General features: G+C 39.2%; 1 protein-coding gene across 1 annotated transcript in view; it reads left to right on the top strand.

Annotated features, from left to right (window-relative positions):
- Positions 1–26,080, top strand: part of DSCAM (DS cell adhesion molecule) — a 664,041-nt gene that overhangs the window by 431,311 nt on the left and 206,650 nt on the right. The window contains exons 10-11 of the mRNA XM_064477198.1: positions 6,445–6,723; positions 25,939–26,058. Of these exons, the coding sequence (XP_064333268.1) occupies positions 6,445–6,723; positions 25,939–26,058 (399 nt within the window). The remainder of the gene's footprint in view (positions 1–6,444; positions 6,724–25,938; positions 26,059–26,080) is intronic.

The raw sequence follows: 26,080 nt of genomic DNA, 5'->3' as shown, positions 1-26,080 counted from the left end.
AATCTGTGTAATTTGGTCCCACGGTTGTTTTCTGTCCGTGGAGAATGTTGCCTATCACTTAGAATGTGGCTGGAGCTGAGTAATGTCTGAAACTCCAGCTTACTGTTTCTGTAATGACGCCTGTCTTACAGAGTTCTCAGCCAAGCAGGGATTCTCTCCTCAGTTCAGCATGACTTAAGTAATGCATGGTTGTGAATTTCCCTCAATGTATCCAAACTTCCCACTTAACTCAGCTACAGAAATATAAATATGGTATATTCAATCTCTGGCTAAAGAAAAATAGATACTTTTAACCTATTTAATTTCTAATATTTTATATGGTTTCGGCTGTCATAAGTATGCCCAATTCACAACTCCCTTAGGAAACGTTATAGATGGACCCTGAAAGCAGTCCTACTGCCCCAGAGGGACCACGCCTCACTCCTCTGTCCTTCCCACCCAGTAGCAGCGTCAGAGAACACCCTGCTGGCTCACGCCTGCCTTTTATTTCTAGGTCAGTATTTGTGTGTCAGTTAAAATCAGTTCATACTGAACCCCAGGGGAGCTTAGACAGAGAAGTCAAGAAGGGCTTCCCAAGGAGCCCACGTTTATGTGCACACACAGGAGCTTTGTTTTATGTAGCACCTGCTGACTCCCAGCCATGCCCTTCTTGCTCCTGCATCATCCCCCCTGAATCTCTACCCGTTGCCCTTCCTCCTCTAGCAGGCACCAGCCGAGGACCGGCAGCCTAATTCATGGTAAGCCAGAGGCAGCCCAGCTCAGGGGAACAAGCTCACAGGGTGGTTCAGAGCTGGCACGGATGGCTGTACCTGAATACACCGCCGGGTCTTGACTGCATCTCCCCAGCTTGCTGTACCAGCAGTGGGAGACATGGCTCAGTGGATCTGCTAGTGAGAAGTCCTGGTCCCTCAGTTAATCAGACAGAGTAGGAGCCTCACCTTTGTCCTTCACATCTCATCACTGTTATGTCCTGGGCATGTCTCCCTTTGTATTCATAACTTCAGGATTGTCTGATGTGCAGGGCAGAAACACATGCTCATCATCACCTCTGAAAGATATTTTCAAAACCTATTATGCAATTACAATGAGTAAGATGCTATTTATTCCACTAGTTGTGGGAAATAAAAAAGATAAACTCGCTATATCTCCTGTCTCCCGGGTCACTCAGGAAAGAGGCATGTACTTTGATCACTATACTCATGAGTGAGTCAAGCATTTCATTGTAGAATCTTGAACTTGGGGTGGATGGAGAAAGACTTCAATTGTGTGAGCAGAGTGGAGGACTGACTATATCACCCAGGGTCAGTAATTTACAATTTTGGAATCTGAAGCACATTGTAAAGTAGCAGAATTGGGCAAGTAATCTGTCTTATGGGTTGACAGTCCATTAAGCGACGTGCTCAACCCACAGGTCACATATGTGCCTCAGCATCACAGTTGTGGAGCCACAGATAGTGGACAGTCCAGAGTTCTAAGCCTGTACAGGTTCTAGGCATACCTGGTGGGCATATGGGCACCTAAGATGGGTAGGTAATTGGGACTGAACTCTCAGAGACCAGCCATGGGATTTGCATTCCCATAATGGGCAGGACTAGGAGATGCAATTTTTGGAGACTTTATGAAGACTTTATGAAAGACTTTATGAAAAACTTCTTAAAGGCTGGGAAGAAAGGGCTTATTAAACAGAATGGAGAGAAGGAGCTGGGAAAATTAAAACATCTGCAGCCACGACTCAGAGGAGACTTTATGAAGACTTTATGAAAAACTTCTTAAAGGCTGGGAAGAAAGGGCTTATTAAACAGAATGGAGAGAAGGAGCTGGGAAAATTAAAACATCTGCAGCCACGACTCAGAGGACTTTGGCTTCAAGCAGACTTCTTGAGCAGTCTGATACCGAAAGCTGTCAACCTGAGAATTGTATGAAGACTTGTGGAGTTAAATTACCACTGGAAATGAAATGGCAGAATATGGAATTGATGAAATTATATATGGCAATGGAAATAGAGCCTTATGTGTCTCAACATGCATGTAATACATTTGATTCTCCCAATGAATTCTGGGCGTTGGGACAAAAAGGAAAAAAAGAGTTAGGAAAAGGGGAGGTAGAAGGATGCTAAATTGAGCTACTTCTATGCACCACCTGGGCTCTGGGGCTGGCGTGTTACAGAAAGCCTCCCCCAGCACTCATGAATTGTTGCACTGTCAACATTTTACACATGAAGAAATGGAATCATAGAGTTGAAAAAGCTGAATCAAGATAACACTGCTAACTACCCAAGATTGGCCAACACTCAACTGATGTTTCTTTCAATATATCATACTCTGCTCTGGGGAGAAAAATAAAAATTATTTTGTGCCTTATGAAAAAGAATATATTGTTAATTTTTGAGGGACAGGACACAGAAATATATTAGCCTGATTTAATGCCATTGTTAATGGTTTGAAAAGAATGAGTCTAAATTAGCATTTGGCAATGTTCAGTGGCTCTGAACTGCCTCAGGGAAAGGAACCCCCACTATTGCGTAGAATGAAATATACAGACTTGGTAAGAAGTGACGTTTAGCAGATACTTACATACTTCATGTAGGAAGGTTATGTGGAAACCTGCTGCAGATCACTTTCAGAATTTCTGCTCTTGTAATGTTTCAAGGTTTCACTGTCAAGAATATTCAGAGATTTTACCTCCAAAGGTGATATAGTGAATCAGATAAAGCAATGGGTCTCAAACAAGTGATTTGGCTTTGCCAATATCATTACAGGAGTTTTTGCATCACTTGGTTTACTTTTTGCCTCCAATATTCTATCTTCTGGATGTAAAATACAAGATTTAGGACCTTTTAAGACATTTTTAAATATTTTATATAGTTGACTTGTGAGTCATGGCTGAAGCAAAGGAGACAACAACGTATGTAGTGAGGAGAGAAGTGATATGATTGATACATAGGTCTTTTGATTTGATTTGCATTTAGGAAACTCTATTCAATACCTTGTAATAGCCTATAATAAAAAAGAATATGAAAAGGAATGTGTGTGTGTGTGTGTGTGTGTGTGTGTGTGTGTGTGTATCTGAATCACTATGCTGTACACTAGAAACACATTAGAAACCGACTACTTCAATTAAGAAAAAGTGCATCCCAATGTAACGTGGCAAGCAAAAGAACAAGCCACAAAACTGATTCTGACATTATTCTGCGAAAATGACATTTCCCTCTAAATAAATCCTTTCTTCCATCATGAACATTTTTGTTTAAAATATCTTGGAAAGTTTTTTTTATAAATATGTTTTAAAACATTTTAGATATATAAATATATAAGTAAAAATAAATACATAAAAATATTTTCCCCATTAGATATATTGACTGCAACATGATTCAGAGTCTTAATCAGGCACTATGCTATTGTATTAACTGCCAAAACAAACTGGCTATGAAGGGCAGTGTCCCCTAGCCGCTATGTGTGTTGCACTGTGTCTGCTCTTTTTGTAGTTTCTCCCCATCTTTGGCTTACCAACCATGGCTTCTTACTGAGCCTTCATCAGTAAGCCTGAAATATCAGCATCTGGTTTAGACCAAGAAATGAGATAACTAAGAGTGTTGCAACAGTCTAACAAAGGACGTTCAAAACGAGGGGTTATCCTTTGAGTGACGTGGGGGAGTGTTAGTGCCTGCGCTTTCTGACCTGTGTTTTCACTGCTTTGGAGGCATGGGTCTTCATTACTAACAATGTTGCTTCTTGGCAAAACACTCTGAAATTCACTTCTGTAACTATAATTCTATTTCTTAGAATTCTATAAACCAATAAATTACAGATATTTTAGAATTATGGAACGCATGAATTCTATTTTTTTTCTTTTTTAACTGATTCCCTTGTAGCTATGTCTTGCCTCTGTTCTTGAAAAATAATAGGTATGTGCCCTTTTTCTATTCTATAATTTTCTTCTGCTATAAAGAAGACACTCATATTTAATAATTATTGACAGCCTGCACTCCATGTTGTTTTCTTATTAAACAGATCAAAATGTGCTATGTCTTGCTTTTCTTTCTTGATCTGGGGAATAGAAAGTAAGTCCTTATGTATTTCTTCCTTCTCCCTATTATAAGAGAAATTGAGTGCTCTCCCTGGCCCAATAATGTTTCACTTGACTGTTATGTTTTTTCCCCTCTACTTCCTTATGAAATAGAATCAGTGCTCAACAACTGATTCAGGTGCATGTGAAGGTTTGTGAACCCCTGTGCTAACTCACTCACTGCTCACAGCGACACTCCTGGGAGTGGAAACTGAGGCACAGAGATGTGTTAACGACTTTAGCCAGTGGCACAGCTGGACTTAAACCCAAGGCATCTGGCCCCAAAGTTCTAACTAGAAAAATGATCTGTAAATCAGATAAGGAGCAGCACCAAGCCAGCAGTGGGTGCCGAGTCTGAGTAGACTCACAATAGGTTTCTGTGTGTAAGAAACCAAAGAAGATGAAATGTAGTTCATTTTTAAAAAATGGCAATTTATTAAGTGTTAATATTTACAGATGGAGTGAACATCTGTGACACTTGGGGCAAGATTTAGAGAAACACAAGCACTTTTGCTACAGCGGCACTTTCCGCATCTGATGGCAACTGTGAACAGACACTGCAGTCCAGCATGATCTGGGCAGGATGTCGGCTGTCCATGATTATTAAATATAAGAATGTCTCCTTACAGTAGAAGAAAGTTACAAGATAGAGGAAGGTCTCAATTTTACAAGAACAGAGGCAAGAGTTAGCTGCAGAGGAATCAGTTAAAAAAGAAAACAAAAACAAAACTCATGTTACCCACATTTCTGAAGTGTCACTGACTCTTTGGTGTTAAGCATCACGTAGACCCTCATCCTGAGATCTTTTTCTCTTCGCATAAGATCAGCTTCCTGCACACCCGGAGTTCTGACTTTTCACTGATGACCCCCAGCAGTTTTGACGTTGAATATGCTTGTCTGTACCTTCAGTGGTTTGTTTGCCTGCTTGTTTCTCTGATGAGACCTGATGAGCCACCTGCCCAATTACTCTGGCTGTATTTGCAATTCAGAGATAGAGCTTCCAACTTATTTTAAAAGCATATAGTAGTAGTCATAGTATTGAATAACAGAATAGCCGCTGCTTTACTTTGTTGATGTCCGCTGCCTATGACTGTGCATGACGGCCCCAGTGGGTAGAGATGGTATACTGTGTTCACTGCTGTCTGTCCAGCACAGACAGTGTGGTCAAGCACATCCCGGGTGCTCAGCAAGCACTTCTTGAGTGAATGAATGAATGAATGAGTGAGTGAATGGTTTTCATTCAGTTGTTTCTCAGCTGGATCCCTAACACTCCCCTGAGCTGATCATTAAATGAGATTACAGTTGATTTAATGAATAAAGTCTGCAGACACCCTGCTATTTAATAACTTCATCCTGTAAAATCACCTACTAAAATAACTGGTTTATATTAAGCTATTATGGTCTTAATAATTTAATAATCTATGAATTACTACTCTGAGATGCTGATTGGAAGAGCATACTGACAACTTGCCCATGAGCCCATGACTCACAAGGAACCAAAATAGGATTCAGAGTGGGCACCACTGGCTCCATTTTGACCACTTTATGATGCTGATACCCTGTGAGGCCGTCTAGGAAGTTGCTGAGGAAGAATGGTCCTGAGGCAAGAAGGATAAATAGGAGTTTTTTAGGGAGATTGAATCAGGAAAGAGCTTTCCAGATTGAGCTTGGCTGTGTCCATGGCTGGCCGGACTGAAGGCTATAACCTTGTCCTCAGTAGCAACACATCTTAACAACTCAGCAAACTGGTAATAGACCAGTTCATACTTTAAGGTCATGTACAAGGAATGTGTAAAATTGAGGGATGCAGAGTAAAGATGCAATTGTCCTAATGTCAATCTTTTAAATTAACATTTGCTATTAGTTGGGCATTGAGTATTAAAAAATGTTTAACAGTAAAACTGGAATTTCTCCTTCTTCAATAAGCTTAAAGTATATACACCAATTAACAAGACATGGGATGGATTGAAGGGGGAACAGGAATTGTAGTGCTAATATTAGCAAAGCAGGAAGGAAGTCTCTCATACACATAGTTTTAAAACTTCCAAGAGGAAACCAAACCCAATCCCTCTTTCACAGTATTTACACTGAAAAGTACAGAATCTGAAATGATTATTGTGTTAATTTATCAAAATAAATTAGATTAAGCATATTTGCTGAAGTACAAATCAAGCCACACTTTTCATTTAGATCAATGAGAAAATTCAAATAAGAAGAGAGCAGTTTTACATCTTCTACTAGTTCAGATACTTACACGCTGTAGCAGTGATTGTATTACCCTTCAGTGTCATGCAAAAGGGTTAAGGGGAGGAGAGTGTAGGATGTTACACAGTTCCTTGTCATCTCCCTTTGATTACTTTTTCTTTTCTTTCCTTTCAGTCCCACCTTTTATCCAACCTTTTGAGTTTCCAAGATTCTCCATCGGACAGCGGGTCTTCATCCCGTGTGTCGTGGTCTCAGGGGACCTACCCATCACGATCACCTGGCAGAAGGATGGCCGGCCAATCCCAGCGAGCCTCGGGGTGACCATTGACAACATCGACTTCACGAGCTCCTTAAGGATTTCCAATCTCTCCCTGATGCACAATGGGAATTACACCTGCATAGCCCGAAACGAGGCAGCGGCTGTGGAACACCAAAGCCAGCTAATTGTAAGAGGTAAGGAATGACTGAGGAAGCCTGGCATCTATGCAGCAGATTCAACAGCACTCACCGATGGTGTTTGCTTGAAATTTGAAAATAACCAGAATTCACAAAATTTGCTGTCATTCCACTTAAAACACACACACACACACACACACACACACACACACACACACACACACACACACACACACACACACACACACACACACACACACACACACACACACACAGCTATAGATACCAACTATGGACTCCCCTAAACTCCAAGCCAGGTTTTATTTACCTAAAGTATGAAGCTTCCAAAAATTAGAGAAATGTGTGAATGAAGATGTGGGGGTCATTGGATTTAATTCATGAAATAGAGCGTCCCTACATTAACTCAATGTTTTTTGAGGACGAAAGTCCATGAGCTGTTGCTGTGTTGTATTTATTTTAGATAGCACTTTTTATATTATTATTTAGATTGATGACTTTTAAAAATATTTCTCAAAGCCATATATCACATTTTCTAATGTCAAAAAATAGTAGCTTTTTATATTTTTTGTTTCAGTTTTAGAAATACAGTTTTCTTACTTCCTCTCTTCTATTGAGCATTAAATCTCTCATCATTTTGGGAGGATGTTTAATAAATAATACTTAATAAATTAAGCAAAGTGTGGTAATATTTATGAAAAAATTAAGATAAGGTAGTTTAACTTGCAGAGAACTTTATCAGGGCTTGCTCACAGCGCACCTAAAATGTAAGCAGCCGTCTTACTGCAAATCCCAGTCCAGGTCGCCAGACGCCCTCTAAGGTTCACACTTACCATTTGCAACATGAGCAGCTAGTGTTCTACAAAGTCCGTTGAGCGTTGAGCATGGATATTCTGTGATTTTATGATTCTCCAAGAACTGTGTGCATTCATCCACCAGCACAATATTCATCCACATTGCAAAAGTAACTGGATGAAATTAAAGGTTTATATTAATGTTGATTATTTGCCTTTTAAAGTTCTTGAATATTGGGCTCTTATTGTAATTGTCAGGAGGGAATGATTTTCATGGCTTTCAGGATAGTCCATTTGTCTGAGCAGACTCTTTCTTGAGCAGTAGATTCCCATGCCTTTCCTCGGTCCTTCCACCTTGTCTCCATGATACCTCTCCTACCTTTCTGGCTGAAAAGGAATCCCCATTTTGTCTATTTGCCAACAAAAGAAAGCAAAGCATGTTTAGAATTTACATGAAGACAGCAACTTTGTATTTGTGGAAGAGATTTTCCCTGAGTGAGTAAGTAAGAAAGATAGACACAAACTAAAGGCAGAAATGGCTTTATGCTGATAATAATTGGGATGCATGAATTTTTTCCCCATTTTTGAAGATAAATAAAGATGGAAGCCAATTTGGTACTGCTTCCCAAGGGTTTTCTCATAAGAATTGACTCTGACTATCATCTGTGAAGGGCAAAGCAGGGAGTGCATCAGCCTGTTCCCTACATAATCTGCTCTGAAGGATCCAGGTCAGAGAACAGAAATACTAGATAAAAATACCCTTGGATATTCTTTGAATCTCTTGCTTTGGCAGGAAAGGCAACCAGGCTTTTTTGACTGAGAGAAAGGTCAGTTGAACTGAAATTGAGCCTGGCCATTCAGGATGATGCAGTTTGTGTCCATGTTGTTCTTCAAATCTGTTAAGTAAGCGTCTATGAAATTAATGTTAAATCACTAGGTAGCTAATATAGTCCCGAGAAAGAAAATGTGCTTCACAAGCAGGTCAGTGACTAGATAAGGAGTCAAGGGCAAGATGATGTGGGGCAGCGGTTCTTGATCTGGACTTCACCATAAGATCTCCTGAGAGATTTATGAAAACATTGATGACTATTTTCTGGTCCTAACTAGGCCAAGTTAAATCCTAATCTTTGAGTATAGATCTATCTCCCAGATCTCTGGGGCGTTTTTTTTTTTCAATTCAAAACTCCCCTGTTAGTGGTTCTCAAGTTTTGTCACACATTAGAATTATGTGGGGAGCTTTAAAAAATTCTTGATGTCCAGGTTGAAGTTCAATTAAATAAACATCTTTAGAGGTGAGACCCAGGTACCAGGAATTTCCCCAAGTTGAATCTAATATGCAGCTAAGTTTAAGTCTAAGCACCCTGCATAATTTGAATATGCAGCTATTTTAGAAGTCTGGATTTTTTTTTCTAAATGCAAAGAGAGGCCATTTGTACCTTTAACGAGGCCTGATTTATGTTTTTAATTATCACACTAGCAGCTGTCCAGAAAGCAAGGATAGTGAGTAAGAGGCTATTTCAGAAATTGAGGCAAGATAAATAGTGCCTTGAATGAGGGTGGTCATGGTCAAGGTAATGAGAAACAGTTGAATATAAAATACTGTTTTGGAGGCAAAGCAAACAAAAAGTGTATAAGGTGAATGTAGCAAGTGAGAGAAAGAGGAATCCTTAACTGAAGCACATATTTTGCCTAATAAGGTAAATGTGAAAGTGTCTTCAGTGCAAGTGGAGAAGATGCAAAAAGTAGCAGTTGTCCCAAGGGAAACAATGATATGGAAGAAACAAGAGGGTCTAGACCTAAGGCATTTCAAAATTTAAAATTTCAGAATAAGAGGAGGAGTCAGCAAAGGAAACAGGGAGAAGGAGAAGCCAGTGAAGTAAGAAAAAATCCAGTGGACTCTGGGCCCCTGAAAGCAAAACGGGAAATATAGCAAGGAAGATAGGTAATAAAGTATATCAAGTCCCACTGAAAGTAGAAAAAGAGGAAAATCAAGAATTGGTCAGAGTTTTAGGAAGAAGGATATTGTTTGTGAACTTGCAGAGTGGCGTGGCTGCAGTGAATGCCTGATTAGTGGGCTTGAGGAAAGAAAGGGAGGTAAATGAATGTGTGGAAACTGAATAAAATATGACTATTTTTACATTTTCGGGAATGTTGCAATGACAGGAGGAAGAAAAATGGACAGGAAATTAGAGATGGACATGAGACAAAAGAAGCTTACACACTGATGGGAATGAGCCAATAGACAGGGAAAAAATGTATCAGGATAAAGAGAGAATTATAGGACCCGAGTCCTTGAGTTAGTGAATTGGGTTCTTTGCACCGGTGGATTAAGTCCACTACACTAGTTTAGAATAGTAATAACCATGTTAGGTCTCCAGAAGTTAGAACCAACAGAAATGGCAGGAAATTTCAGGGAGACAGATTTGGGTCAAGTAACTTAAAAGATAAATTTAAAATTTATTGAATGGGGTCATCAGAGAGTAACATATAATGGATTTATTCTCCTACCATAAATGATTATAAAACTGGACAAAAATTTATAAAGTAACCATTTCAGGCAGTGAAACAGGGAGCTGTGATCTTTGAGAGGAAAGGTGTGTTTGAGTTAAGCTCCAAATTCACCCCAGGTTTCTTCCTGGTGCACTTTCCAAACCACAGTACAGGGATGCAGAGCCCAAATGGATAATAGTGATATTTTTGGTGAAGAAAACCAAAGATAGAAAGAACTTTTGAGGCCCTGGATATTGAAGGGCAGAGTGCTAGAGAGTAGGGAGCTGTTCAAAGAAATATTTCTAAAAAAAATCTGTGTAAGGCTCCCTTTGAGTCTTTAGCTGAATACCACACTTCATGTACATAGGATGAGATGCTATGAAATCTAGCAGAGAACAACTGCCAAGAGTATGTGAGATGAATAAAGACTCCAGAAGTTGCACAGTGTTGAGAAATGTTGGAGTTCTGACTAGCCAGAGTAGAGAACACATGGAGAATTCAGTTGAAATTTTGGAGAGGTCACACTATAGAAGAAGGCCAAATCTAGTCCTGGAATAAGAGCTACTCTAGATCAGCCCTAATAAAAAACGCAAAGGTCACCTTGACAGAATAAAACTTCTTCACCAGTAAATTAATTTTCTGCAAGAAGAATATTCAGCACTCTTAAACGGAAGACAACAAAACACAGACTCTCAATATCATAGCATATACACAATGCTTTGCACATAATTACTGGGTATGAGAAAAAACAGGAAAATATGAGCCATAAATAAAAGGAAAAAAAATAAAAGAAACTGATTAATGGAGACACAGATGTTGGAATTAGCAGGCAAGGCTTTAAAGTAGCTTTCATAAACATTTTCAGAAATTCAAATGAAAAGATGTGTGCAATAAGTGAATACATAGGGAATGCAAGGAGAGAAGTGTAAAACACTTTTTTTCAAAAGAACCAGAAGGAAACTATAGATCTGAAAAAAACACAATCTGAAATGAAAAATTAGCTGGATATATTTAGTTAGATATTGGACACTACAGAACAAAGGATAACTGAACTTGAAAAGAGGGCAAGAGAAATATATATATATATATATTTTTTTTTTGCAGACTGAAAATGGTAAGCAATGCCTCAGTGAACTTGGAGAAATGTCAAGAGTCTGATATAAATATAGTTATAGTCTCAGAAAAAGGGCAGGAAAAAACATATCTAAGTAATAATGACTTGAAAACTTTCAAATGTGATGAAAAATATTAATCTACAGATCTAAATGATTAATGAAACCCAAGGGAAAAAAGCATGAAGAAAAACCATGCCATAGCACATCATAATCAAATTGTTAAAAACTAATGATAAAATATTAAAAGCAGCCAGAGAAATTAGACTCATTACATACAAGGGAACCAGGGAAGAAAACTTCAGACTAGGCGTCCAAAACAATTCAAGCCAGAAGAGAATGGAACAGTATTTTTAAAGGGCTAAAAGGAGGAGATGGCAGAGGAAACAAACTGCCAACCTAGGATTCTATAATCAGGAAAAAATTCTTCAAAAATAAAGGATAAATAAGGCATTTTGGGACAAGCAAAGGTTGCGAGAATTAATTACTAATGAAAGCTCAATACAATAAATATTGAAGAATTTTCTTGCACTAAAAGAAACAATTCCAGACAGAAATTTTGATAGTCAAGAAGAATGAAGATCTCTAGATGTGATAAATTTATGGCTAAGATAAAAGACATTTTATTTCCTTTGAAAATATTTAGATGTTTAAATAGTAATAATTTATTGTGGGATTTATAACATGAAAATAAAATATACAAATAATAATAACAGAAGGTACAGGAAGAAAGAAAATGGAATTTTACTATTCCAAAATTCTTCCTACATTATACATAACGTGGTATAATATTATTTGAACATAGATTTTGTTAATTAAGTATGTACAGTGTAAATTCTTGAGCACTGATCAAAAATGAAACAAATAGGCATAGCTATTATACAGAACAGATAAAAGAACATTAAAATTGCTCAATTAAACAGACTATAGGAAAGAAGAGAACAGGTAACAAGAGTTGGAAAAAAATGTAAAAGAAATAAGTAGATGGAAAAAGTAAACATAACCATATCAATACCTGCATTAATTATAAATGGACTAAATATACCAATTGAAAAGCAAAGACTGACAATCTAAAAGCAAGATTCAAGTATCTGCTGCTATACTTCAAATATAAAGATATAAAAAATTTCAAGTAAAATGATATAAAACACCAATCAAAGAATCTTGATTGGATGTGTTAGTATTAGATGAAATAAATCTTTTAACAAGGAATATTACTAAAAGCAAATAAGGATTTGTTATAATAATAAAATGGTAAGTTCATCAGAAAGACATAAAAACCTAAATATGTATGCACCTAATAGCAGAAGTCGAAACACATGATACAAATTCTGGTAATCATCAGTAACAGTTGGGTTTTAAACAGTCCTTCCTCAGTATTTGGTAGAGCAAGGAGACAGCAAATCAGTAAGAATGGGGAAGATTTAAAGAACACTATCAACCAATGTAACTTAATTGATGTTTAGAGCATGTTATACCCAACAACTGCAGAATACGTATGTAGATGTCTGATCACCCAAACAGTAAGACAATAATTTGTGTGAATTTTATTTTAATTTATTGCAGCATCCATAGAAAACTAATACAAAGACAAACATTACTATAGTTTCTGCATACATTAATTAAAAGGATAATAAAGAAATACTTTGGAGAATTTTATGCCAATATATTTCATAATTTAGATCAAACGGTCAATGATTTGAATGATACAACTTATCAAAATGGACATGAGATAAAAGAGAAAATCAGAATAGCCCTACATCTGTCATAAGAAAACTGAAAGTCAAGATAGCTTCATTGATAAATCCTAACAGACGTTTAAGAAGAAATAATAACACTCATCTACAAATTCCTTCAGATAAAGGATAAGGAAGAGTTCCCAAATTGGTTTATGATACAACATAACTCTAATATAAAAAGTTGCGAAGACATTACCCAGAAAAATTTATACAAATTTATACATGTTTCTCATAAATATAGATGCAAAAACTTTAACATACTAACATATTAAATTAGCACTATAATCAGAGGATAGCATATAGTGAGAAAGTGGGCTTTATCATCAGATTGCCATTTTGGTGTAATATTTAAAAATTAATCAGTAGAAATCACCATACTAACACAATAAAGTAGAAAAGTCACAAACATGAATAAAATAGATGAAAAGAATTTTCCAGAATTCAACATCTATCCCTGATTAAAAAAGAAAAAACAAACTCTCAAGCAAGTAATAGAAGGTTAACAGTCTCAATATAATAAAAGATACCTATGAAGAACCATAGTGTCTTATACTTTTTATCCTCATGTTTATGAGCAAGATAAGCATGTCTGCTCTCAACATTTCTATTCAGCATTGTTCTCAAGGTCATAGCCTTTGCACTTGGCAAGAAAAAGAAATAAGGGATAACATTTTTAATGGTAGGCATAAATGTACTTACATTTGCTGAGGGCATAGATATGTACAGAAAAATGTTATGAAATTTACCAATGCACAAAGGAAAAAAAGAAAGGAATTGAAGTGTATCAATACAGAAAAAAAAAACAGAAAAAAGGAAGACAGAGAGGAAAAGAGAGACAAGAGAACAAAACAAACAAAAAACATTTTGATAATGGCAAGGGTAAATTTTTACCTATCAAGAATTACTTTAAATGTAAATAGAACAGACTGCTGAAATACCCAGAACATTCATGAATGCTGAGTAAAAGAAGCCGGAGCAAAAAGAGTAACATATTCTAAGATTCTCTTTGTAAGAATAAAATAGGAAACTATTTAATGAATGTACAAATCTGAATAGTAGTTGCTACTGCAAAGGGAGATGGGCAATTGATAAGGAGTGGACATGAGGAAACTTTCTGGGAGTATAGAAATATTCTAAATCTTAATAATGGTGTGGGTTTCACAGATTTGTGCAAAACCTATCAAACTGTACACTTAAAGCCTGTGCATATTACTATATATAAATTTCATCTCAGTTTTTAAAATTTAAAAATTAAAAAAAAATTTTTATATTTATTGAGTAATAGTCATTTTACAATGTTGTGTCAAATTCTAGTGTAGAGCACAATTTTTCAGTTATACATGAACATATATATATTCATTGTCACATTTTTTTTCCACTATGAGCTACCACAAGATCTTGTATGTATTTCCCTGTGCTATACAGTATAATCTTGTTTGTCTATTCTGCATTTTAAAATCCCAGTCTGTCCCTTCCCATCCCCCGCCCCCTTGGCAACCACAAGTTTGTATTCTATGTGTATGAGTTTGTTTCTGTTTTATATTTATGTTTTGCTTTGTTTTTTTAGATTCCTCATATAAGCGATCTCATATGGTATTTTTCTCTTTCTGGCTTACTTCACTTAGAATGACATTCTCCAGGGACATCCATGTTGCTGCAAATGGCATTATGTTGTTGGTTTTTGTGGCTGACTAGTATTCTATTGTATAAATGTAGCACTCCTTCTTCATCCGGTCATCTGCTGATGGACATTTAAGCTGTTTCCATGTCTTGGCTATTGTAAATAGTGCTACTATTAACATTGGGATGCAGGTGTCATTTTGAAGTAGGGTTCCTTCTGGATATATGCCCAGGAGTGGGATTCCTGGGTCACATGGTAAGTCAGTTCCTAGTCTTTTGAGGAATCTCCATACTGTTTTCCACAGTGGCTTTCCTTGCTTCCCTCTCCCACTCTTAATGATTTAGATGTCTTCTTTTACAATTTTGTGTTTATTCTATTTGGAATTCATGGTAGTTACCACCTTTCCAGTTATGAGTTTCTCATTTTTGTAGCATCCTGCTGCTTTTCTATTTAGAGTAGACCTGTCAATATTTTTTTAGCATGGGTTTAGTGTTGCTAAACTCTTTTAGTTTTTGCTTGTCTGTGAAGTTCTTTATCTCTCCTTCTATTCTAAAGGATAGCTTTGCTGGATAGAGTATCCTAGGCTGCATCATTTTTTCATTCAGGACTTTGAATGTATCTTGCCACTCCTTTCTGGCCTGTAGTGTTTGTGTAGAGAAATCAGCTGAGCGCCTTATGGGGGTTCCCTTGTAACTCACTCTTTGTTTTTCTCTTGCTGCCTTTAGGATCATTTCTTTATCCTTGACTCTGGCCATCTTGATTATGATATGTCTTGGGGTGGGTCTGTCTGGGTTCTTCCTGTTTGGGACCCTCTGAGCCTCCTGTACTTGGATATCTGATTCTTTCTTTAGGTTTGGGAAGTTTTCAGTTATGATTTCTTCCAATACCTTTTCAATCCCCTTTGTTCTTTCTTCCCCTTCTGGAACCCCTGTTACGCATAGATTGGCACACTTTATATTATCCCATAGGTCCCTTATATCATTTTCATTGTTTTTTATTTGTTTTTCCCTCAGTTGTTCTGATTGGGTGCTTTCTGTTGTCCTGTCTTCTAGGTCACTTATTCGTTCTTCTGCATTATCTAGCCTGCTTTGTACAGCCTTTAGGTCAGCTCTTATCTCAGCAAATGAGTTTACTCATTCTACTTGGCTCTTGTTTATAGCTTCAACTTCATTTTGACATATTTTATATCTCTAAATACTGTTTCTTTTAGTTCCTTCAGTACTTTTATCACTTCTTTTTTGAAATCTTGATCTAGTAGGCCATCAATGTCTATTTCCTTAATCGTGCTTTCAGGGGATTTCTCTTGCTCTTTTAATTGGGAGTGATTCCTCTGCTTCTTCATATTGCTCATATCTCTGGCACTGTGGCTTAAGGAGTATCAGTTATCTAGTTCTCCTGGAGACGATGTGCTCTTAATGATTTTATCAAGAGGTCTTTGTGTCTTTGCCCTGTTTCACGAACTGAGCTTGCTGTTTCCAGAGGCCCTTTGTTGGCACCCTTGTGTGTACTGCTCTCAGTGGCTGTCAGCTAACAGATCATGCCCCCTCCCAACACTGGGTCAGGTACTGAGCTCTTACCCGGTGGGCGGGTGTGTCACTCCCCCTCCAGATGCCACAGTCAGATGCTGTGCTCTGACGAGGCAGGTGGGTGGATCATGCCCCCTCCCAGGACCGGGATCATGTGCTGCATTCCTGCCAGGAAGGTGGGTGGCCGCCTGCCCTCTCCCGGCGCCTGTTGCTCTGCTGCTCTGTGCAGCTTCCCACTCTGCTTTGCGTCAGTGCTCCAGAGGTGGGCTTGGGGAAGACCGCGGAACAGCTCCACCCCTGCTCCGTGCCAAATCTCAGCTCCTTGTTTGTCTTGGCAGCACGAGTTCTCTGAGGTGCCAGGGCAGAAAGATCCTATCTGCCTTGGGCTGTAAACAAGTCTCAGTCCTGCCTAGGAGGTTGCGGAGCCCCTGGGTGCGGATTCAGGTCTTGGCCCTGCCCCTGCCCAGGCGTGCGCACAGGAGGAGATGGCAGCTCTGGCTGTGCCCCATCTCTCTTCTCGCTAGAAGCACCAGTAATGGCGGTGCAGGTCTGAGGAGACAAAGGCTACAGTGCCCCTTCCCCCAGGGCACACAAGCCATGTTGCTTTGCTTTTTTCGCAATTTATAGGGAACTGAGGTTGTTTTGCTCGGTATCCCCTCCCAGCCACGGCGCGCAGCACCCTGCAGTCCCCTGGGGCTGCCTCAGTGCAGCCGCCCCAACCTCCGCCCAGCTCGGGCAGCCTGTCCTGGCCCCAGCTGCTGGCTCGCATCTCGGGCTGGGTGTCATTGGGACCCTTTGTGCCGTTCAACTTAGTTTTGTTGGTCAAGGGGTGCTCGGGACTGATCTGAGCCTTGGAGGATCCCCCTTCGCCCCGCTGGCCTCTCCGTCAGAGAGGGGAGACCCAGTGAACGAGCGCCAGTCCTCCTTTGCTGCTCCCTCCCCGTGGGATCAGTCTCACACTGTTTTGCTTTTTCTTCTTTCTTTTTTCCTTTTCTCCTACCAGATTTTTGGCATCTTTGTCTTTCAAAGAGAGTGATGTTATGTCGGAGTTCGGCAGGTGCTCTGGTTGGCTGAGTAGGTCTGTAGATGTGAGTTTTGGTGTATTTGTGGGGGAGAGTGAGCTACAAGTGTCCTTCTACTCCAGCATCTTGCTTCCCCCTCTAGTTTTTAAAATTTTTAAATATAAATTTTCTAATGTTCAAAACCCTTCAAAAATGAAATAATGAAATAATTTGCTTTGCAAAATACTAACTTTCCTACCAGCAGAGGAGACATCATTTACCAAAAGCTAAACTATGTTTTGAAAGGAATTGTATGAAAGGTGTAGGTGTCATAGGTTAGTGGCTGATCTCAGTAAATAGGAGCTTTGCTTCTGGCATTAATGCTCAGTGACTTAAAATTAAAGGCTCTTATTTGCACTCCTCCCTCACAGGCTGTATCGTATTTTATAATACATATGGAAAATATTCTAGTTTCAGCATGACTTTAGGTAAATGTATCTATTTGTTAATTCTATTTAATAACATAAATAAGGCACATGAGGTATACAGCTTCCCTTAATCCATGCTGCAGTGGAGATGGGTTTATGATTCATCGGATTAAAATTTAAACCTGGCCCAATTCTTGAGCTCATGTTGTAAAAATACCATAATGGATCATCATTCTGATTTCAGAAAATCAATCACCTTTAAATTCACCTTAATAAAGTCAAGGCAGCTTTCTTTGAGCCTACGTCTAATTACAGTTGGCATGGCAATGGCTAAAATGAGTTAATTAAATAAAGGTTACAAGACAGTCTTAACTCTCTAATGAAGTGTTCTCTATTTTAAAGTCCTTATCTGTAGCATTTTATTTTGCTTGTTTTTTCAGAAACTTCCCAATCCCATGAGTTTGATGTTTTCTTGTGTTTTACTTGCCTGCAAAAGAAAAAAAAATTACTAAGCATTACCTCTTCAAAGCATCAGTGGGTAGATACAAATATAATCTTTAACCCCACTCCCAAAACACTGCATTTGTTCTGTCCTTCATTACTTCATCTTTCCCTTGTTCTATCATGAAGCAACAAAGTATTTAGCACATACTCCTAACTGGCGGTCCTCGGGGTGGTTGCTGAGATGAGAAAAGCTCATTTCCTCCCGTTGAGAACTCCTGCTCCAGTGGGAGTGAGGCAGATTCAGGAAGGGAGGGAAGGATCCTGAAGGACTGGAAAATACAGCAAATAGTTAAGAAGAGAAAAAGGAAGATAACACATTCCTGGAAGAAGATCTATTACCTGCAATGGTAGGAAGGCTTGACAGAGCAGATACGTTTATTTCCCTGTGTCTGATGGAATGGTGTGGCTAGGGAGCAAAATGAGGAAGGATGAGACTTCGGAGCTAACTCTGGTCCACATCTTGAAGGTTTTCTGTCCTAGGAAAGAAATGAAGAATGAAGTGATCTAAAGCAGAAAAATCATATGGTCCATCGCAGGACACATCATGCATTGGAATAAAATGAGACCAGAAGCACAAAAGCCTGAAGGGACGTCTTTTTAGTCCACATGAGAAGTGGTGGTGATCGGAGCTAAGGTGGTCCTAGTAGGGATGGCAAGGATGGGCAAAATCAGAAGATACTGCGCAGGATCTAATGGCCAGTTGTGCAAGGGGAATGTGTGAAAAGTCTTGAGGACAGACATCCAAGAGCAGCTGGCCAAGGTCTGTGCTGGGTGTTGGAGTAGGGAGTTGCTCCAGTTGTGGAATATCTTCCCGTCTCATCTGTTTCCCCTCTGCCTTTAGTACATAATGATTGGGCCAGGGGTCTTTCTCCCTGGGGGACTAGTGCCCGCTGTGGGTGACGGGTGACAGCCTCTTTTTCTCTGATAGGTAGAGATCAGGCAGCTACTCTCAGAATTGTAAGTTTTAATTTGAATGGTCAAGTAGTCGAATTTTACCACCACTTTAGCTAGATCACATTCTGAAAAAGCTAAATATAGATCTTTAGGTAAAATGAAAGATCTTATCATCTATTATTGTCTTTTAGAATAAAGTGCATTCCGTATTGCAAACTGTAGATTTACTACCTTTGGGACATAATCTGTCCTTTTATTCATGGGAAAAAATGCAAAGATATAGTTGAGGAAACAAAACCCACATGAAAATAGCAACAGTGTTAGAGAATATGGGTTGTTATTTAAACCTTTAACTTGAATTGGGAAATGTTTTCCTCTTAGAGGCTTTAAAGTTTTTGGCCTGAGATGTAGCTTGGGAAAAGCAGAAGTAGAATAAGAAGTTTTGAGACCTTGAAGTTGCATGGTCACAACTGGGTGGTTGGAAAGTCTCCAAGTGATAAGACTGTTAATGACAAGAGTAAAACAGACTCTGAGCAGGGAGAGCTCATTGTGTGATAGATTTCATGGAAGGAGCGAGTACATCATCAGCCTTGATGTGTAAGTAGGGTTTAGAAAGAAAATTAAAAACACAGCAACATGGAACTTTCAGTAAATAAACCAAGGTCCACATTTCTACTTGTTCATTTTCTGTATGACTTTGGGACTGTGATTGAATTTCTCTTAGCCTTGGTTTCCTCATACGTAAAATAGAAATAATGAGACTTACTTCTTGGAGTTGCTGAGAAAATGGAATTAGGTAACGATTGCTTTGTCCGTAGCACCTGGCTGGTAGCAGGACTCTCCCTTTCCTCTCCATTTAATAAATGAGTAGAAGGAAGACAGAGGCATTCAAGCATATTTTCTGGGGTCAATGAGGGATAAACAGCACCAGATAAGACATAAAAGCCATACCATCGTCCGATTAGCTCATACGCTTGTTGCCATGAACAAGCACCTGCTTTACAGAAGTGATGGTAACTCCAGAAGCCCTGGAGCTGATTGCCTTGGGGTGAGGGGACCAGCCTGGCAGCCGTTAGTGGGCTGTGCCTCTGCAGATGCGGGCACCAGGGAAAGGCCCCCGGCCTGCAGGCCCGACTCCTCAGACCTCTGCCCTGCTCCCCGCTCCTCTCTGTTTTAATTGCATCCTTATCACAATTTGACACCTATTAGCTGTGTGACCTTGAGTAAATTTCTTAACTTACGTTTACCTCTGTTTTCTTATTCCTAAAGCAGGATAATAGAGGTTTTCTGGGGGTTAAATAAAATAATGTATTTATTTATCACAGCCCCTGACACATAATGAGCCCTCAGGGGATGGTGACTCTCTTCCCGGCTCTTCTCCTTCTGTCTTTCCCTTCCTGCTACATCTACTCACATCTACATAACTTTGGAACATGATTGAGGACACATTACATAGAAAAGGCTGAGGATAATCCAAGTATCAGGCGATTAATTAGAATGATGGCCTTGGGAACACAGTCAAAAAGGTAAAATTACAATATATTTTTGAAGAATCTACAGCAGTTGGGGAGAATTTGTGTGTGGGAGATGGAGGTTAAAGCTGAGGTGTGGGAAGAATGGGGGTATGATTGAAATGGAATTTCGAGACCCAGTTCCTGGTTATTTCTTATACCAGAGTCATATGACTTTGGGCCATTGTAAAGCTTAGCACGTTTTTGGTAGTTTGGGTCACTGGGAAGATTTATGAAGACTTAATTTAAAATAAATTGCTGTTATCATAAGTGAAATTAAAAGATAAAATGCCATTAGCTCTTATATACATGCCCCAGGGCTTAAGCACTGGCGGTGGACTGATAATCACCCTAATGTCTTGCTCAGTTGGGTGACCTTGGCATTGATGAAGCCATTTGGAGGGAAAGTACTGGACTTAATGGCAAAAAGCACCTGCCCTTTGCTTCCTATTATTGGCTCTGCACCACTGAGAGAAAAGCTGCCAACACTATGATTTCCTATCTGTGATTCCAAAGGTCAGTTTTCTTACACTTCTTTGTATCTTCTGACGCGTCTGTTGTTTCTGGCTTTTAATGATGAACTGCCACGTAGAGAAACAAACATGCTATCTAAAAAGCCCCTACTTGCCCTTTACTTGGCAGGAAAAATAGAAATTATATGAGGCCGCTATCTTGTTGCTGTTTATGGGTCCAGTTTTTGATACCATATTCACGCTATCATTTTGCTTCATGCATCCGATCACTTTTTCCAACAAATATTTACCAAGCACCTATTTTGTAATAGATGTTCTGAGTGCTGGGGGCACAGTGGTGACTGACACAGAGAGACCAAGTCCCCGCCCTGTAAAACTCACATTCCAGTGGAAGAGAGAGAATAACACACAAACGATGTCAGGTGTCTACCTGTGCTGTGAAAAGTAAATCCTGGAAAGAGGATTGTGAGCGATGAGGGGATGGCATGTTAGGATGGGGAGGATAAGACTTTCCAGAGAGAATTTTGAGAAGAGACTTGACCAAAAAGGGGTGAAACACAGGTCTCTCTATAGGAAGCGAGTTACAGTCAGAAACCAACAAGAACAAAGACCCTGAGTCAGGAGTGAGTTTTGTGCATTCAAAGGACAGCAAGAAACCACTCAGTAGGAAAGTAGGGGAAGGTTTGAAGGCAGGAGTTAAGTCATCAATTCTGAGTGTGATGGGAAGCCATTGGAGTTTAGTTTCCAGTGTCATAAATTAAATCTTACCTAGACTTTGATTAGTCACTGTCTTGACTAAATGCCATCCAGCAGAAAATGGCAGTATTTATCTACACAACACCCCCACCATCCACTGCCAACACCAAATAGCTTTGAGTTTTATTCAGTAAAACTGAATCCCTGTCCCTGTTGTCAGCTAGGGAAGCCTGCATCCATTCTTCAGAGATATACAGCTACTTAGAGGCCATGAATTCCAAACATAAAACAACGGTCTGCACCTAAGACTGAAAAATACCTGTCCTAGGATAAACATACTATATCTCCCTTACAAACAGCAAAAATAATTCTTTCCTTTAAGAAACAGACCAAGCCAAAGATCATGTATTTTAAACAACCCTCATTTTAAGCATCATGGGCAGGCAGCTCTCCCTCAAAGGAATCCCTTTGGGACTTCAAATACTGTCGAATCACATGGGTCCCATGACAGGATTTGGGTGTTTTAAAACATGTATCTCAAATTACTCTTTTTAGGAGGGCAGGAGTGATGTGCATCCAACTGTGGTTCAGAGAAATGCATGGCAACAAGGCCTACACTGCCTTTTGGGGATGTGACTTAATTGTTTGGTTGAACCCATTCCTTTTACCTCTTGAATCACCCTCATCCCCACTGGAAAAGCCTCACTGTTGGAAATCCAACTATATTGGTAGCTATGTTCACTAAAAATTAGGTGTTATGCAAATAAAAGGAAACCAAAATAGAATTTTTTTAAAGGAAACCTGCAACTTTGGGGAATTATAACCAAGACAGTACAGAGTCTTCAGTCTTTGGGTCCAATCATAAGTTTTGGCCCAAGTTGTCACAGTCTTGGTGGCTCTCCATCCTTCCACCTCCTGTTCTGTATCTTAATGGCCAAAATTTTCCTATAGTACTCTCTGCTTTCTTCCATCATACGGTGTTTTTGGAGCCATCCTACTCAAAGACTTTGTGCACTGAGGTCCTTCTGATCTGAGTTATTAATTGAGCCATGCTGCTTGGATAAGGTCTATTTCTTACTCTTTAAAACTATAATAATAATATCCCTTTATTCATTTGTCCATTCAACAAACATTTGCAGAATACTTTATATGTTTCAGCACTGTGCTGTGTGCTGGGGTGCAATGGTCTGCAAGAAACGGATGATTCTTATTTGCCCTGGGGTGTACAGCTGGATGTGGGGGACAGGCATTTAAACCAACAATACCAAACAAGTGTGGTAAAGGCTATGACAGAGTAACACAGGATTCTGTGGAGGCACTAAGTCTTGTCCACAGCATCTGAAAAGGTGTCCCAGACTAAGTGAAATTTGAGGGGAGATGTAAATAATAATTTATATGTTAAACAAAGAAATGCAGAAGCATGTGTGAAGACCCAGGGGGAACTGGAGAATAGGCAGTCTGGAACAAAACCTGCAAGAGGAGAATGTCAAGAGATGATACTGGAGACCAAGAACCCAAGTCATAAACAGCCTTCAGAATACTGTGAGGGTTTGGATTGTATCAAGGGACAATGGGACAGCACTGATGATTTTTAAGCAGTGAAGTCATATTATGCAATTTGTGTCTTAGAAGGATCTTTCAGGCTAGTGTGTGGAGAATGGATTCAAGTAGGGCAGTCAGCAGCAGGTAGACCAGTTAGGAAGCTATTTCAGAAAGCCAGATAAGAGCCAGTTTTGGCCTTGTCTCAGGCTAAGTTCCCCTGAAAGCAAAGTGTGAGGATAGGATCCTCCTGGGAACCCTCCAAGGAATCACACAGAGCAATGATTCTCAAAGTTGGTCTCAGCATGACCTGAGAGCTTATGGGGAAAGGCAGAATCTTGCATCTTATCTCAGACCTCCAGAGTCAAAATTTGTGGGGACAGAGTTCAACAATTTGGGTTTTAATCAGCTCTTCAGGTGACTCAGATTCCCTCTGATGTTTGAGCAGCGCAGGCATAGAACACACCTCAGAATTGTCCCACAGGATTAGAGGATGGAGAGGCAGGGCATTTATCCTGACGCCCCTCCCTCATTGGTAGATGATAGTCTCCCACACCAATGGGCTGCACCTGTAAGGGTGAGTATTCATTGCTTTAAGGCCCTGAGACAACAAAGAGACTCCTGTTCTTGATGCTCAGACAAGATGTGTGGAGCTGTCCAAGCTAGAAGTGCTGAAACTAGATGGACAAAAGGCATGTAGCACTTCACCACCCACTCTGCCTTCCTGTCATGACTAGGACACAGCACTGAGGAGAGTTTGAGGATACGTGACACATTTTCAAGGAAGAACCAGTACCCAATACAAGGAGATTAAAGAGGGGCATATGACAGATAATTCTCAATTTTAATAGGATATTTCCATCTGTAATTACCTTATATATAATTTGTCAATGATTATTTCCTGTGTAAACATCTATGATCAGTTTTTAAGTAACATTTCTTTGGATTAGAACCAAACTGCGGGAAGGATCGTGGATCAATTATAATTAGACATTCAGCAGGAGAGAATGCAAGAGGTTAGTTATCTTGCCCATTTGACAAGAGATTCCTTGTTCTTAACAGAATTTGAGTCAAATGGACACAGAATGCAGATGACTGCATATTTACCTTCCACCCTGGACAGACTGATTCTGACATGATGTCTTAAACTTTATAATCTATCCTTGAGGTTGTTTGATTAATTTTACTAGAAGACTGCTCTAGAAAATCTCCAGCATTTTTTTTCTAGGAATAATTTTCTCACCATGAGACAGACAATCCTTATCACCTTATTTTAAATATATTTGCATTTTATTGACATTTGTCTCAGAATACCATCTCAAAATAAATGAGGTAAAATTTCTTACTAATTAAGCAATGTTGAAAAAACCCCTCGGCTGTGTAAATTACTTAGTTTGCGAGTTGGAAACTGTGTTTGTTAATATGTTAAAGCTGGACATACCTACATTTACTAAATTAACCGACACTCTTAACAACACTTAATATCTATCAGGCACTGTTCTGAGAAATGTTATAATCTTGATTCATTTTATCCCCATACCAGTTCTGTGAAATGAGTCCCCAGTTTTCAGATAAGGAAATCAAAGCCAAGAGACATTTGATAACTTGTGCAAGATCATTCAGCTAAGAGTAGCAAAGCTGAAGAGCAAAAGATCAAACGCAGGTGTTTAGCCTTTGTCTCTGTGCTATTAGTCATCACTCTGTTGTTGCTTCCAGGGACACAGCAGAGAGTTCCATCTCCAGCTGTTTCTTGTCTTGATATTGTTTTCTCCTCCTTGGCTGTTTTGTAGGCAAATTGATGTTGACTATGGCTCATAGCATTTCAGCGTACTTCTAAGAGCCTAACTATTGTAGACTCTAACCTTCTCCCAGTCCACTTCATGTGGTGGCTCCAATTCCTAGATATCTGTAGCACCTAGGCCCACATTTCTGCCTCAAAATGAAGAATTCTGGAAATTGCAAGACAGAAAAGATTAGTCTTACTGGGAATTGTGAGAAGGAGAAGAACACCCACATTTGCTGAGTATCTAATATATGGTGGACATAATCCATATCGTGTCACATAGTCTTGGGAATGTCTCATTGTATATCCATCCTATAATTAATCACTGATCTGCTGGAAAATACTTGGGGATTTTAACACTTTTAGATGCTGCCTTTCTTAGAAGAATCTATATCTTCTCTTTAAGAGAAGACTTGAATACTCTTACAGTCACAATAACTTAAAGCATTTGCTTTCTCTTGGCAGGTATGTTGTAAACAGAATGCATGTGTCTGTTTTGTGTAGGGATGGGGTATTTTCAGTACCTCACAAAACTCACCAAATAAGTAATTACTTAACTTGATTTAAAAAAAAATACATGCTTTGTAGAGCCATCGTGGTACCTCACTTCAGCTGGCCTCCATAGGCCTCTTTTGGCCTAGAAGGGTACTGACATCAGGAACAATGTTGTATGTGTCTTCATCAGGTTTTTGGGAAAGTGCAATACCGTGTTTATTCCTTTTTGTGTTTAGAAAGGGCCTAGTAATTCTCCCTTCATCTCTTGTTAGAGGAAGACAAGATATCAGGTGTTTTAAACATTTCACACCCAAGAATGGATCCCTGAAGATCTTCCATCACACAAATCAAAGACAGAATACCATATTCCCTGGCTTTAGTCAAACTGCCACACTCAGGGGTCCAGTGTTCCCCAGTGCAAAGCAACTTCCAGCTGCATAAGATCATTGATATAAATAAGAAAAATCACCTGCACTGAGGTTCCTTCCTTAATTGATCCCAAATTACAAACCTTGTGTTTTATTTTTCCATATATGTAAAGCATTCTCTATATTTTAATGTTCATTATAATTCTTGGATTTCTTAAAATCACACCTTTAATAAGTCACAATCTTGTCTGAATTACTGGTAACATTTTTCTCTTTTCAGTTCCTCCCAAGTTCGTGGTTCAGCCACGGGACCAGGATGGGATTTATGGCAAAGCTGTTATCCTCAATTGCTCAGCTGAGGGTTATCCTGTCCCCACTATTGTGTGGAAATTCTCTAAAGGTATGAGTTTAAGTTACTTGAT

Source organism: Camelus dromedarius, chromosome 2 (genome assembly GCF_036321535.1).
Source record: "Camelus dromedarius isolate mCamDro1 chromosome 2, mCamDro1.pat, whole genome shotgun sequence".
NCBI classification, from domain to species: domain Eukaryota; kingdom Metazoa; phylum Chordata; class Mammalia; order Artiodactyla; family Camelidae; genus Camelus; species Camelus dromedarius.
This window is presented reverse-complemented; position numbering and strand designations above follow the sequence as displayed.